This window comes from Nomascus leucogenys, chromosome 3 (genome assembly GCF_006542625.1).
Source record: "Nomascus leucogenys isolate Asia chromosome 3, Asia_NLE_v1, whole genome shotgun sequence".
Lineage (NCBI taxonomy): Eukaryota > Metazoa > Chordata > Mammalia > Primates > Hylobatidae > Nomascus > Nomascus leucogenys.
The window spans coordinates 40,973,536-40,987,256 of NC_044383.1; the positions used below are offsets into that span (position 1 = coordinate 40,973,536).

Consider the following 13,721-nt stretch of genomic DNA (forward strand, 5'->3'; position numbering starts at 1 on the left):
CCACTGCACTCCAGCCTGGGCAAGAGAGCGAGACTTCGTCTCAAAAAAAAAAAAAAAAGTGGTATAGGCCCTGACAAAGATTTCATGATGAAGATGCTAACAGCAATTGCAACAAACCAGAAATTAACAAATGAGAGGTAATTAAACTAAAGAGCTTCTGCATAACAAAAGAAACTATTGCGGGGCGTGGTGGCTCACACCTGTAGTCCCAGCACTTTAGAAGGCTGAGGTGGGTGGATCACCTGAAGTCAGGAGTTTGAGACCAGCCTGGCCAACATGGTGAAACCCCATCTCTACTAAAAATACAAAAATTAGCCGGGCATGATGGCAGGCACCTGTAATCCCAGCTACTTTGGAGGCTGAGGCAGGAGAATCGCTTGAACCCAGGAGGTGGAGGTTGAAGTGAGCTGAGATTGCGCCACACTGCACTCCAGCCTGGGCAATAGTGAAACTGTGTCTCAAAAAAAAAAAAAAAAAAAAAAAAACAAAAAAAAAACTGGGCAAATGACATGGACATTTTTCAAAAGAAGATATACATGTGGCTAAGAAGCATATGAAAATATGTTTAACACCATTAATTGTTAGAGAAATGCAAATCAAAACCACAATGAGAAACCATCTCACCAGTCAGAATGGCTATTATTAAAAAGTCAAAAAATAACACATGGTGGTAAAGTTGTGGAGAAAAAGGAACGCTTATACACTGCTAATGAAAATTAGTTCAGCCATTATGGAAAGTAGTTTGGCGATTTCTCAAAGAACTTAAAACAAAAATACCGGCAGGGCATGGTAGCTCACACCTGTAATCCAGCACTTTGGGAGGCCGAGGTAGGCAGATCACTTGAGGTCAGGAGTTCGAGACCAGCCTGGCCAACATGGTGAAACCCCATCTCTACTAAAAATACAAAAATTAGCCAGGTGCGGTGGCAGGTGCCTATAATCCCAGCTACTTGGGAGGCGGAGGCAGGAGAATTGCTTGAACCTAGGGGGCAGAGTTTGCAGTAAGCCGAGATTGTGCCACTGCAGTCCACCCTGGACAACAGAGCAAGACTCCATCTCAAAAAAAAAAAAAAAAAAAAAAGCCACACAGAGGAATACTATTCGAGCCAGCAATCCCATTACTGGGTATATATTCAAGGAATATAAATTGTTCTACCATAAAAACACATGCACACATATGTTCATCATAGCACTATTCACAGCAGCAAAGACGTGGAATCAACTTAGCTATCCATCCACAGTAGACTGGATAAAGAAAATGTGGTACATATACACCATGGAATACTACACAGGCATAAAAAAGAGCAAGATGGCTGGGTGCAGTGGCACATGCCTGTAATCCCAGCACTCCAGGAGACCGAGGTGAGTTGATCACTTGAGGCCAGGAATTCAAGACCAGCCTGGCCAACATGGTGCATGCTGAAACCCCATCTCTACTTAAAAAAAAAAAAAAAATTTGCTGGGCATGGTGGCAGGTGCCTATAATCCCAGGTACTCGGGCAGCTGGGGTAGGAGAATCACTTGAACCTGGGAGGCAGAGGTTGCAGTGAGCCGAGATCACACCACTACCCTCTAGCCTGGGTGACAGAGCAAGACTGTCTCGAAGACAAAAAGAATGAGATCACGTCCTTTGCAGCAACATGGATGGAGCTGGATGCCATTGTCCTAAACAAACTAACATAGGAACAGAAAACCAAACACCAAATGTTCTCAATTATAAGTAGGAGCTAAACCCTGAGTACCCATGGACACGAAGAAGGGAACAATAGTCACCTGGGCCTCTTCGAGGGTGGAGGGTAAGAGGAGAGTAAGGATTGAAAAGCTATCCATCAGGTTCTATGGTTATTATCTGGGTGACAAAATAATACATACACCAACTCCTGTTACATGCAATCTATCTATAGAACAAACCTGCACATGTACTCCTGAAACTAAAATAAAAGTTAAAAAAAAAGAGAGCAAACAGCATATTTTCAATCATGGGACTAAACAGACAAAAACCAAAGTTACTTCTTAAGTTCAAAAATAAAATCAGAAAGATGAAAGCCGCCAATAATCGATATCATTTCTAAAGATTACAGGCCAGGATTGAGTGCCTCACCAATTATTTTTTACTTCTAAAGCATCAAAAAAAGAACATCTCCTTTAGTGATGGTAAACTGTTAACTAACCCACAATCTTACATTGTTCTGATTCTAGGGCATCTTACACATTCATGGAATATATTACGACAGTTGGAAATAACACAGAAAAAACTAAGTTTATTAAATGATTTATATACTATTAGAGTGTTAACATCTACAAAAAAGTTCAGTAAAAGATTATACTAAAATGCTTCTGATTATTAATTACATCTAGTATCTTTTATCACTATTAACTTTTAAAAAATGCTCTGTGAAAGTCTTGCTTCCTAATATCTTCAAGGATAAACACAATCAGGAATTTTCAAGTTATAGTCCTTAGCATCCCACTTGCCCTTGTTTTCTCTGTTATTATTATTGTTTTATATAATGGGCCTCAATAAAAGCTTTCCTTTGAACAAATTACTCCAGGGCTTTAAAAAGTGAACAGATTAGTGGTTGCCAGGGGTTAGGAATCATGGAGAACATGAGGTGAGTGTGACTATAGTGAATTAGCAAGAGAGATCCTTGTGATGATAGGATAGTTCTGTATCTTGATTGCAGTGGTGGTTACACAAATCTATATAAGTGACAAAATGGCATAGAACTATATACACATGTTGATATGGTCTGGCTCTCTGTCCCCACCAAAATCTCATGTTGAATTATAATCCCCACATGGTGGAGGAGGGGCCTGGTGGGAGATAACTGAATGATAAAGATGGACTTCTCCCTTGCTGTTCTCATGATAGTGAATGAGTTCTCACAAGATCTAGTTGTTTAAAAGTGTGCAGTGCTTTCCTCTTCACTTTCTCTCTCCTGCCGCCATGTGAAGACGTGCTTGCTTCTCCTTAGCTCTTCTACCAGGATTTTAAATTTCCTGAGGCCTCCCCAGCCATGCCTCCTGTACAGCCTATGGAACTGTGAGCCAATTAAACCTCTTTTCTTTATAAATTACCCAGTCTCAAGTGGTTCTCTATAGTAGTATAAGAACAAACTGGGCCGGGCGCGGTGGCTCACGCTTGTAATCCCAGCACTTTGGGAGGCCGAGGCGGGCGGATCACAAGGTCAGGAGATCGAGACCACGGTGAAACCCCGTCTCTGCTAAAAAATACAAAAAATTAGCCGGGCGTGGTGGCGGGCGCCTGTAGTCCCAGCTACTCGGAGAGGCTGAGGCAGGAGAATGGCGTGAACCCAGGAGGCGGAGCTTGCAGTGAGCCGAGATTGCGCCACTGCACTCCAGCCTGGGCGACAGAGCGAGACTCCGTCTCAAAAAAAAAAAAAAAAAAGAACAAACTAATACACATATTATATCAAGGTCAACTTCCCAGCTTTGATATTGTACTATAATTATTTTTTATTTATTTTCTTTTTTTTTTTTTTTTTTTTTTTTTTGAGATGAAGTCTTGCTCTTGTTCCCCAGGCTGGAGTGCAATGCTGCTATCTCAGCTCACTGCAACCTCTGCCTCCCCGGTTCAAGCGATTCTTCTGCCTCAGCCTCCCGAGTAGCTGGGATTACAGGCACCTGCCACCATGCCTGGCTAATTTTAGTATTTTTAGTAGAGACGGGGTTTCATCACGTTGGCCAGGCTGGTCTCGAACTCCTGACCTCAGGTGATCTGCCCACCTCAGCCTCCCAAAGTGCTGGGATTACAGGCGTGAGCCACGGCATCCAGCCTATTTTTTATTTATCTATTATTTTATTTATTTATTTATTTTTGAGACAGAGTTTCGCTCTCGTTGCCCAGGCTGGAGTGCAATGGCACGATCTCGGCTCACCACAACCTCCGCCTCCCAGATTCAAGCAATTCTCCTGCCTCAGCCTCTGGAGTAGCTATGATTACAGGCATGTACCACCACATCCGGCTGATTTTGTGTTTTTAGTAGTGATTGGGTTTCTCCATGTTGGTCAGACTAATCTCAAACTCCCAACCTCAGGTGATCCGCCTGCCTTGGCCTCCCAAAGTGCTGGGATTCACAGGTGTAAGCCACCACACCCAGCCTTGTACTATAATTATATAAGAGATAACCACTGAGGAAGACTGGGTGAAGAATACATGAAACCTCTCTTGTACTCTTCTTGAAACTTCGTATGAATTAATGATTTAAAAATTAAAAGTTAGTAAAAGATTTTACAAAAAGTGTTTGATAGCTACTTGTTAATGTCAAAACAAAATAGAAGCCTAGGCAGCATGGTGAAACCCTGTCTCTACAAAAAATGCAAAAATTAGCAGGGTGTGGTGGCTCGTGCCTATAATCCCAGCTACTTGGGAGGCTGAGGCAGGAGGATCACTTGAGCCCAGGAGATTGAGGACGTAGTGAGCCAAGATTGTGCCACTGCACTCCAGTCTGGGTGAGAGTACGAGACCCTGTCTCAAAAGAAACACACAAAATGAAGTATTTATCGGCACTGGATATAAAGATTTTACTTACTGCTACATAAGTTTTACTTCAAGTAGCCTGTTATCAGAAATGCTTATTCTTGGAAATTAACTCCATAGCCAAGGGCTTACCTAAAATTTTCTTCAGAAATGTACACTCCATTTTTCTCACGGGCTGCAGCAAGATCTCGTTTTAAACGCTCTATCTCCTCCGTATACTCCTACACAAGAGGAATGTTGTAGGTGTCAGTTTAGTACTTTTTTCATTCAGTTTGGGAAGGATATGCATCAAATAAAATGTAAAGTTAGCCTTTTTATGTCTTTTAAAACTTAAAGAAGTATGATAAAAAGTTATAACCATACTTTTTAATCAATATTAATTTGTTTAGAAATGAAGTCTTTCAAAGCTCCTTTTTAAATACACTCATTCTAAAAATATGGACTTCCCAAGAATAACCACAACCTCCAGTACCCAGGTTGGTAGCAGTATTTCCCACTAAAATTAACCAGGATTCCTTATAAAAGCATCTGATTCCAGGACTGAGGCAGGAAATATTCAAGATTAACACAGAACATCTTGTTAAATAAGACAAGGAAATAAGCTAAGCAAAGCCTATTAGGTTAATCAAAAGGACTCAATAAGCCACTCGAGGATGTAACCCCTTAATATAGTTTGGCTCTGTGTCCCCACCCAAATCTCATCTTGTAGCTCCCATAATTCCCACGCATTGTGGGAGGGACCTGGTGGGAGATGATTGAATCCTAGGGGCAGATCTTTCCCATGCTGTTCTCATGACAGGGAATGGGTCTCACAAGATCTGATGGTTTTAAAAACAGGAGTTTCTCCGCACAAGCTCTCTCTCTTTGCCTGCTGCCACCCACATTAAGATGTGACTTGTTCGTCCTTGCCTTCTGCCATGATTATGAGGCCTCCCCGGCCATGTGGAACTGTAAGTCCAATAAACCTCTTTCTTTTGTAAATTGCCCAGTCTCGGGTATGTCTTTATCAGCAGCATGAAAACAGACTAATATACCCCTGGCCAAAGATAAGCCAATCTGAGCATCAGTGAGGAGAACAACTACAATGGGTTAACACAAATAGTTTAAATCTATGAATTTACAATGACACTAAGAAACCTAGGAAACCAACTCATTATTCTCAAAATTGGCAAATAAAGGAAATTAATCAAGCATGTGTCCTGCCTTTCCTATAAGAACTATACCTCTGGCCGGATGCAGTGGCTCACGCCTGTAATCCCAGCACTTTGGGAGGCCGAGGCGGGCGGATCACAAGGTCAGGAGATCGAGACCATCCTGGCTAACATGGTGAAACCCCGTCTCTACTAAAAATACAAAAAATTAGCCAGGCGTGGTGGCAGGCACCTGTAGTCCCAGCTACTCAGGAGGCTGAGGCAGGAGAATGACGTGAACTCAGGAGGTGGAGCTTGCAGTGAGCCGAGATGGCACCACTGCACTCTAGCCTGGGCAACAGAGCGAGACTCCGTCTCAAAATAAGCAAAAAAGACAAAGAACCAGACATTATATACTTCTAAATGGAAGAAGACACTACTGCTTATGAATTAGTTTTGCCAAAAATAAATAAGACAAAACTTGAATTTAATCAAGCCTCAAGATTCAGCTACAAATTTACAGAAAATACAAAGAACAGAGGAACACGTCAAAAGATACTATGGTAAAACTCTACAGGACAAATATACAGATATTTCCACAAATAAATTATAATGGGAAATAAATATATATATACATGTATATGTTATACATGTATGTTATATATAAATAAGCAATATATGTATATGCTATACATACATAAATATATAAACATCAAATAAGCACATTAAAAAGATGCTCAACATCATTAGCCTTTAGAAAAATTCAAGTTAAAAACTACAATGAGATATCTATCACCTACCACACCTATCGGAATGACTAAAATAAAAAAGTTACACCACCAAATGCTGGTGAGGATGTGAAGAAACTAGATCACTCATACACTGTAAAATGATATAGCCAATTTGAAAAACAGGCAGTTCCCTAAAATAATAAACATTCAATTATTATACAACACAGCAATTGCACTCTTGGGCAATTATCCCAGAAAAATAAAAATTTATGTTTACATAAATACCTATAAATAAATGTCAATAGCAGTTTTGTTTGTAATAGCAAAAAAACTGAAATTAGCTCATATGTCATTCAATAAGTGAATGGTTACAAAAACTGTATGTATGGTACATACTCACCATGGACTACTACTTAGTACTAAAAAAGAAAGATCTGCTGGGCGTGGTGGCTCACGCCTGTAATCCCAGCACTTTGGGAGGCCAAGGTGGGTGGATCACAAGGTCAAGAGTTTGAGACCCAGCCTGGCGAACATGGTGAAACCCCGTCTCTACTAAAAATACAAAAAATTATCTGTACTTGGTGGCAAACACCTGTAATCCCAGCTACTTGGGAGAGTGAGGCAGGAGAATTGCTTGAACCCAGGAGACGGAGGTTGCAGTGAGCTGAGATCACACCACTGCACTCCAGCCTGGGCGACACAGTGAGACTCCATCTCAAAATAAATAAAGAAATAAATAAGGCAATCTCAAATGTTTACATAATGTATGATTCCAATCAATAACAGTCTTGAAATGATAGAGGACAGATTACTGGGTACCAGGAAAGGAGGGATATGGTGGGAAGAAAAGTGGTTACCAAAGAGTAATATGAGGGGTCCTTGTGGTGATGGAACTGTTCAGTATCTTGATTGTGGTGGTGAATACATGAACCTATACATGTGACAAAACTGTCTAGAATTAAATATACATACACATACACGTGTAAGGAAAATTGGGAAAGATCAGTGGATTGTTATTAATATCAGTATCCCCGTGGTAATATTCTATAGTTCAACAAAATGTACAAAGGATTTCTCTGTATTATTACTTTTTTTTTTTTTTTTTTGAGACAGAGCCTCACTCTGTCTCCCAGGCTGGAGTGCAGTGGCACGATCTCAGCTCACTGCAACCTGTCTCCTGAGTTCAAGCAATTCTCCTGTCTCAGCCTCCTGAGTAACTGGGATTACAGGCACGCGCCACTATGCCCAGCTAATTTTGGTATTTTTAGTAGAGATGAGGGTTTCACTATGTTCGCCAGGCTAGTCTCGAACTCCTGATCTAAAGCAATCTGCCTACCTCGGCCTCCCAAAGTGCTGGGATTACAGGCATGAGCCACTGTGCCTGGTCTGTTTTCTCTGTATTATTTCTTATAACTGCATGTGAATCTATAATTATCTCAATACTAAAAACTTTATTTAAAAAAAAATCAAGGAAAGGAAAAAGTAAAGCCAGACTGGGAAGAAATATTTGTAAATCATATCTCATTAAGGGCTTGTATCTAGACTACATGAACTCCTTACAACTTAATAAGACAAACCAATTAAAATTGGGCAAAGCATTTGAATAGACATTTCACCAAAAAAGATAGACAAATAGATAATAAGCACAAGAAAAGATGTTCAACATCATTAGTCATTAGGGAAATGCTAATTAAAACCATACTGGGGCCAGGCGTATTGGCTCACGCCTGTGATCCCAGCACTTTGGGAGGCTGAGGCGGGCAGATCACGAGGTCAGGAGTTCAAGACCAGCCTGGCCAACATGGTGAAACCCCATCTCTACTAAAAGTACAAAAATTAGCTAGACATGGTGGTGCACACCTGTAGTCCCAGCTACTCGGGAGACTGAGGCCAAAGAATCACTTGAACCTGGGACATGGAGGTTGCAGTGAGTCAAGATCGTGCCACTGCACTCCACCCTGGGCGAAAGAGTGAGACTTCATCTCAAAAACAAAAACAAAAACAAAAAAACCGTACTGAAGTACCACTTCATACTCCTTAGAATGGTTAAAATTTAAAAAGACTGACCATAACAAGTGTTAAAGAGGAGGTGGAGAAATTGCAGACCTCATAAACTGCTGTAGGAAATATAAAGTGGTACAGCTACTTGGAAAAGTTTCTTAGAGCATAAACTTACTATACAACCCAGAAATAAATCCCTAGATATCTACCCAAGAGAAATGAAAACACATCAACACAAAGACATGTACAGAAATGTTCACAATGGCATTACTGGAAATGATCCAAATGTCATATTATCAGTGTATAATTGAATACTATTCAGCAATGAAAGGAAATAAACTACTGATACATGTTATATGTGGAACCCCAAATGTTATGCTAGGCAAAAGAAACTAGATGCAAAAGACCAAATATTACATGATTCCATTTATAGGAAATGTCCAGAAAAGGCAAATCTATAGACAGAAAGCAGGTCAGTGGCCACATGATTGTAAAGGAGCAAAGGGAAACTGGATAGTGATAACAAATTTTCTAAAACTAGATCGTGGTTATATTCCACAACTCTGTAAATGCACTATAAATCATTGAATTGTATGCTTACATTAGGTGGATGTTACAGCATGTAAATTATACCTCAAAAATGCAAATAAATAAATTTTGTAAATGTAAACAAATGAAAATTTTGCTAAGAGTACCAACTCAGTTGATAAAGTTGGTAAAGTCAACATATCAGCATTACAAAAAAAATATGTTAACATGTAAGACATTTAGTTTAAATCACTATATAAAAAGCCTTCCATGGGCAATTTAACAAATCTTGTTTAACTATTATCTCCCACTTCGGTTTCTTATTTTCACATTTGTCAAACAAGATTACATTACTCTACAAAAATTCACAGTTACCTTAATAAGAGCTTTTTTGGTCAGTTTCTGATTCACTTCAGGCTTATTCAATATGTTCTTTGCTCTATGAGCATATTCCAATGTACTCAGAGTTTCCTGTCATGGAAAGGAAAGGTCAATTACTGAAGATATTGTGAGAATAATGTATTTCTGTTATCTAAAATATGTTATATAATAACTTACAAGTAATATTTTATAGTTATATCTAATTTTGAAATCCAGTCATTAAGACCACTATGCCCAACCTTTATAAAGGAAGTTGTTCAATCCTTTTTTCCCTTCTCTTCAATTTTCAGAGTCTCGACCCTTAGGATAATTTCCTTTAGACTATTCTTAAACTCAATGATGGCTCACATTTGTAATCCCAGCACTTTGGAGGCCAAGGCATGAGGGTCACTTGAGCCCAGGAGTTCGAGACCAGCCTTGGCAACATAGGGAGATCCTGTTTCTTTTTTTTTTTTTTTTTTTTTTTCTTGAGACGGAGTCTTGCTCTGTCACCCAGGCTGGAGTGCAGTGGCGCAATCTCGGCTCACTGCAAGCTCCGCCTCCCGGGTTCACGCCGTTCTCCTGCCTCAGCCTCTCCGAGTAGCTGGGACTACAGGCGCCCGCCACCACGCCCGGCTAATTTTTTGTATTTTTAGTAGAGACGGGGTTTCACCGTGGTCTCGATCTCCTGACCTCGTGATCCGCCCGCCTCAGCCTCCCAAAGTGCTGGGATTACAAGCGTGAGCCACCGCGCCCGGCCAGGGAGATCCTGTTTCTACAATAAATAAATAAATATTAGCTGGACATGGTAGTATGTGCCTATAGTTCCACCTACTTGGGAATCTAAGGTGGGAGGATCACTTAAGGCCAGGAGGTTGATGTTGCAGTGAATGTGCCACTGCACTCCAGCCTGGGCAACAGAGAGGGACCATGTCTCAAAAAAAACAAACAAAACAAAACAAAACAAAAAACCACAAAGCTCAATGAATCTACTAACTGATGAATAAACAAAATGTCCTATATTGGCCGGGCACAGTGGCTCACGCCTGTAATCCCAGCACTTTGGAAGGCCGGGGCAGGTGGATCATGAGGTCAAGAGTTCGAGACCAGCCTGGCCAACATGGTGGCAGGTGCCTGTAATCCCAGCTACTCAGGAGGCTGAGGCAGAAGAATCACTTGAACCTGGGCGGCGAAGGTTGCAGTGAGCCAAGACCACACCATTGCACTCCAGCCTGGGCAACAGAGCAAGATATCTCAAAAAAAAAAAAAAATCCCATATCCATACCATAGAATATTATTCACCCGTAAAAAGGAATAAAGTATTGCTGCTACAACACAGATGAACCTTGAAAATATTATGCTAAGTGAAAGAAGCCAGTCACAAAAACTACATATTACATAATTCCATTTATATGAAATATCCAGAATAGGCAAATATATAGATGCAAAAAGCAGTAGAGATGGGAGTGGGGCAAGTGGAAAAGTAATTTCAATGGGCACAGGCTTTCTTTCTGAGGTTATGAAGATGTTCAAAACTTAGATTTTGGCAATGGTTGGACAACTCTGTAAATATACTAAAATTATTAAATTAAAATACTTTAAATCAGTGAATTTTATGGTACGTGAATTAAATCTCAACAAAGATTTTTTTTTAATGAAGGGGAAGTTGGAGACCTTAAAAAAATTTTTTTGTTTTTTTGACACAGAGTCTCGCTCTGTAACCCAGGCTTGAGTGCAATGGCGCAATCTCGGCTCACTACAACCTCCACCTACTGGGTTCAAGCAACTCTCCCACCTCAGCCTCCTGAGTAGTTGGGATTACAGGCGAGCACCACCATGCCCAGCTAATTTTTTGTATTTTTTAGTAGAGATGGGGTTTCACCATGTTGCTCAGGCTGGTCTTGAACTCCTGAGCTCAGATGATCCACTCACCTCAGCCTCCCAAAGTGCTGGGATTACAGGCGTAAGCCACCGTGCTTGGCCTAAAAAAGCTTTTTAAAATCCATTTAGGTCAAGCAAGGTGGCTCATGCCTATAATCGCAGCACTTTGGGAGGCTGAGGTAGGAGGATCCCTTGAGCCCAGGAGTTCAAGACCGGCCTGGGCAACATAGTGAGACCTCCGTCTCTATTTAAAACAAAACAAAACAAAACTTAGCCAGGCCTGGTGGCTCACACTTGTAGTGCTAGCTACTCAGGAGGCTGTGGTTGGGGGAATCACTTGAGTCCAGGAATTTAAGTTGCAGCGAGCCATGATCATGCTACTGTACTGCGGCCTTGGCAACAGTATGAGACTCTACCTCTAAAAATTAAAAAATTAATAAATAAAATTTCCACTTAAGGCAGATGATAGCAATAAAGTAAGCGTACATTTTACCATCTTTGTTACTTCTCTTGGTTTTCCTCTCTGTTCTCACACATCCAACGCCATCTTCAGTGTTCTCTAAGCAGCCTCTACCACACTAGCGAGCATTCACTTGACCTGCTTCTAAGTCCTCAATTAAATCTCCACACACCACCCACTGCTAATGACCACAGCAATTTTCTTTGAAGACTGTGTGGAAAAAGCCATTAAGAAACTGGCTTTTTAAGGTTAAAAACTCTGCCAGGAAGGAAAAAGATAACTTCTTCAGGAGTGTCCTCCTGTATATATTCATATGCAATGTCCAGATTCTTTTACATTATAGCATAGAATGAATGAAGCTGGGCCGGGCGGTGGCGCACGCATGTAATCCCAGAACTTTGGGAGACAAAGGCGGGCAGCTCACCTGAAGTCAGGGGTTTGAGACCAGCCTGGCCAACAAGGTGAAACCACATCTCTACTAAAAATACAAAAATTAGGTGGGTGTGGTGGCAGGCGTCTGTAATCCCAGCTACTTGGGAGGCTGAGGCAGGAGAATCGCTTGAACCCAGGAGGTGGAAGTTGCAGTGAGCTGAGATCGCATCATTGCACTCCAGCCTGGGGGACAAGAGTGGGATTTGTCTCAAAAAAAAAAAAATAAAATTAAGCTACTAAATGAACTTTTTTTTCCTATGATATATATAAATACATATATACACATTTTTTTTTTTTCTTGAGATGGGGTCTCCCTCTGCCACCTAGGCTGGAGTGTAGTGGCATGATCTCAGCTCAATGCAACTTCTGCCTCCCAGGCTTAAGTGACCCTCCCACCTCAGCCCCCCAAGTAGCTGGGACCACAGGTGTACACCACCAAACCCAGCTAATTTTTTGTATTTTTGGTAGAGACAAGGTTTCGGCATGTTGCCCAGGCTGGTCTCGAACTCCTAAGCTCAAGTGATCCGCCCACCTTGGACTTCCAAAGTGCTGGGTTTACAGGTGTGAGTCACTGTGCCCATCCTAGTAAATGAACTTTTAAAATATATAATAGCTGAATAACAATTACAGCTACTACACTTGCAGCTTCCTTTCAAAGGGCTTACCTCAAGATTGAGAGATGCAGGAGAAATTGTTGCAATTATAGATGTTCTTGTACGCCCTCCAAGAGAATCCTGGAGGATTCTAGTTAGTTTAGATTCTCGATAAGGAACATGAGGTGTTCTTTCTACAAGGGCGGTAATGACCCTTCCTAAAGTCAACAGGGATTGATTTATATTTCCAGCTTCCCGAGCTCTCTTATCAACAGCTCCAGAACGGCCAATGTTTTCACTTCCTGCAAGATCAACCTTTAATTTTAAAAATAAAAATAAAAAGTGAGTCTATTGGATTTGGATTCAAAGACTTTCATTCTCACAGTATACATAATGTATTAAATAGCCAGCAAAATAATTTTTCTGTAATTAACAAATTTCTTCTCCCACTACAAAGCTAATCACCCAGTAACCACAAAAATTTTGTCTCAAGGACAAAATTTCAAGCTGCTCTATAAGGTGTTTAAGAGTGAAACAGTAGTATTAAGGTGGATGCTTACCAAGTTCAACTTTCCAATTTTAACAAGCTCTTCTCCATCAATCGTAGTTTCTTTCATATGTATTGTAACAGAGAAAACTGAGTGGGAACGACTAGAAAACAATATCAAGTTGCCCAGTCATTATAATGTAAAATAGCATTTGCTGCTTCTGAAATACTGAAAACAGGAAAGGAAGATCTAAATCCACATGAGTAGAGAACGATAACATCAGACAGGAGATATCGAGAGTATTTTGGAAGACAGGAGATGGATAGAACAGTGATTAGGATTTTGTTTTCTCATATCTACTGCCTGCAAAAGAGGCATCAATAAGAAGCTATCTGAAAAAAAACTCTAAAAGACTTAGAATCCTGAGGCACCTCTGAAAGCCAGACGTGGGTGGGGTCGAAACAGTTGCCTGGTATGTCAAGAAGAGATGGCTTGTAATCAATCTTCTATTCTTAAGAACCATTTGAAATATGTCATTACCATAAATTCAAATGGTACCAGGTAAGGCATTAGTTTACGCTTCCACCTCTCCATCCATGTCAGCTGTTGTGTACAT

The 13,721-nt window shown here is 40.7% G+C and overlaps 1 protein-coding gene across 1 annotated transcript in view; it reads right to left on the bottom strand.

Moving 5' to 3' along the window:
- Nucleotides 1–13,721, bottom strand: part of KIF11 (kinesin family member 11) — a 64,756-nt gene that overhangs the window by 30,659 nt on the left and 20,376 nt on the right. Inside the window, exons 7-10 of the mRNA XM_030809254.1 lie at nucleotides 13,178–13,268; nucleotides 12,690–12,932; nucleotides 9,267–9,362; nucleotides 4,634–4,722 (exon numbers count right to left, since the gene is read on the bottom strand). Coding sequence (XP_030665114.1) covers nucleotides 4,634–4,722; nucleotides 9,267–9,362; nucleotides 12,690–12,932; nucleotides 13,178–13,268 — 519 coding nt within the window. The remainder of the gene's footprint in view (nucleotides 1–4,633; nucleotides 4,723–9,266; nucleotides 9,363–12,689; nucleotides 12,933–13,177; nucleotides 13,269–13,721) is intronic.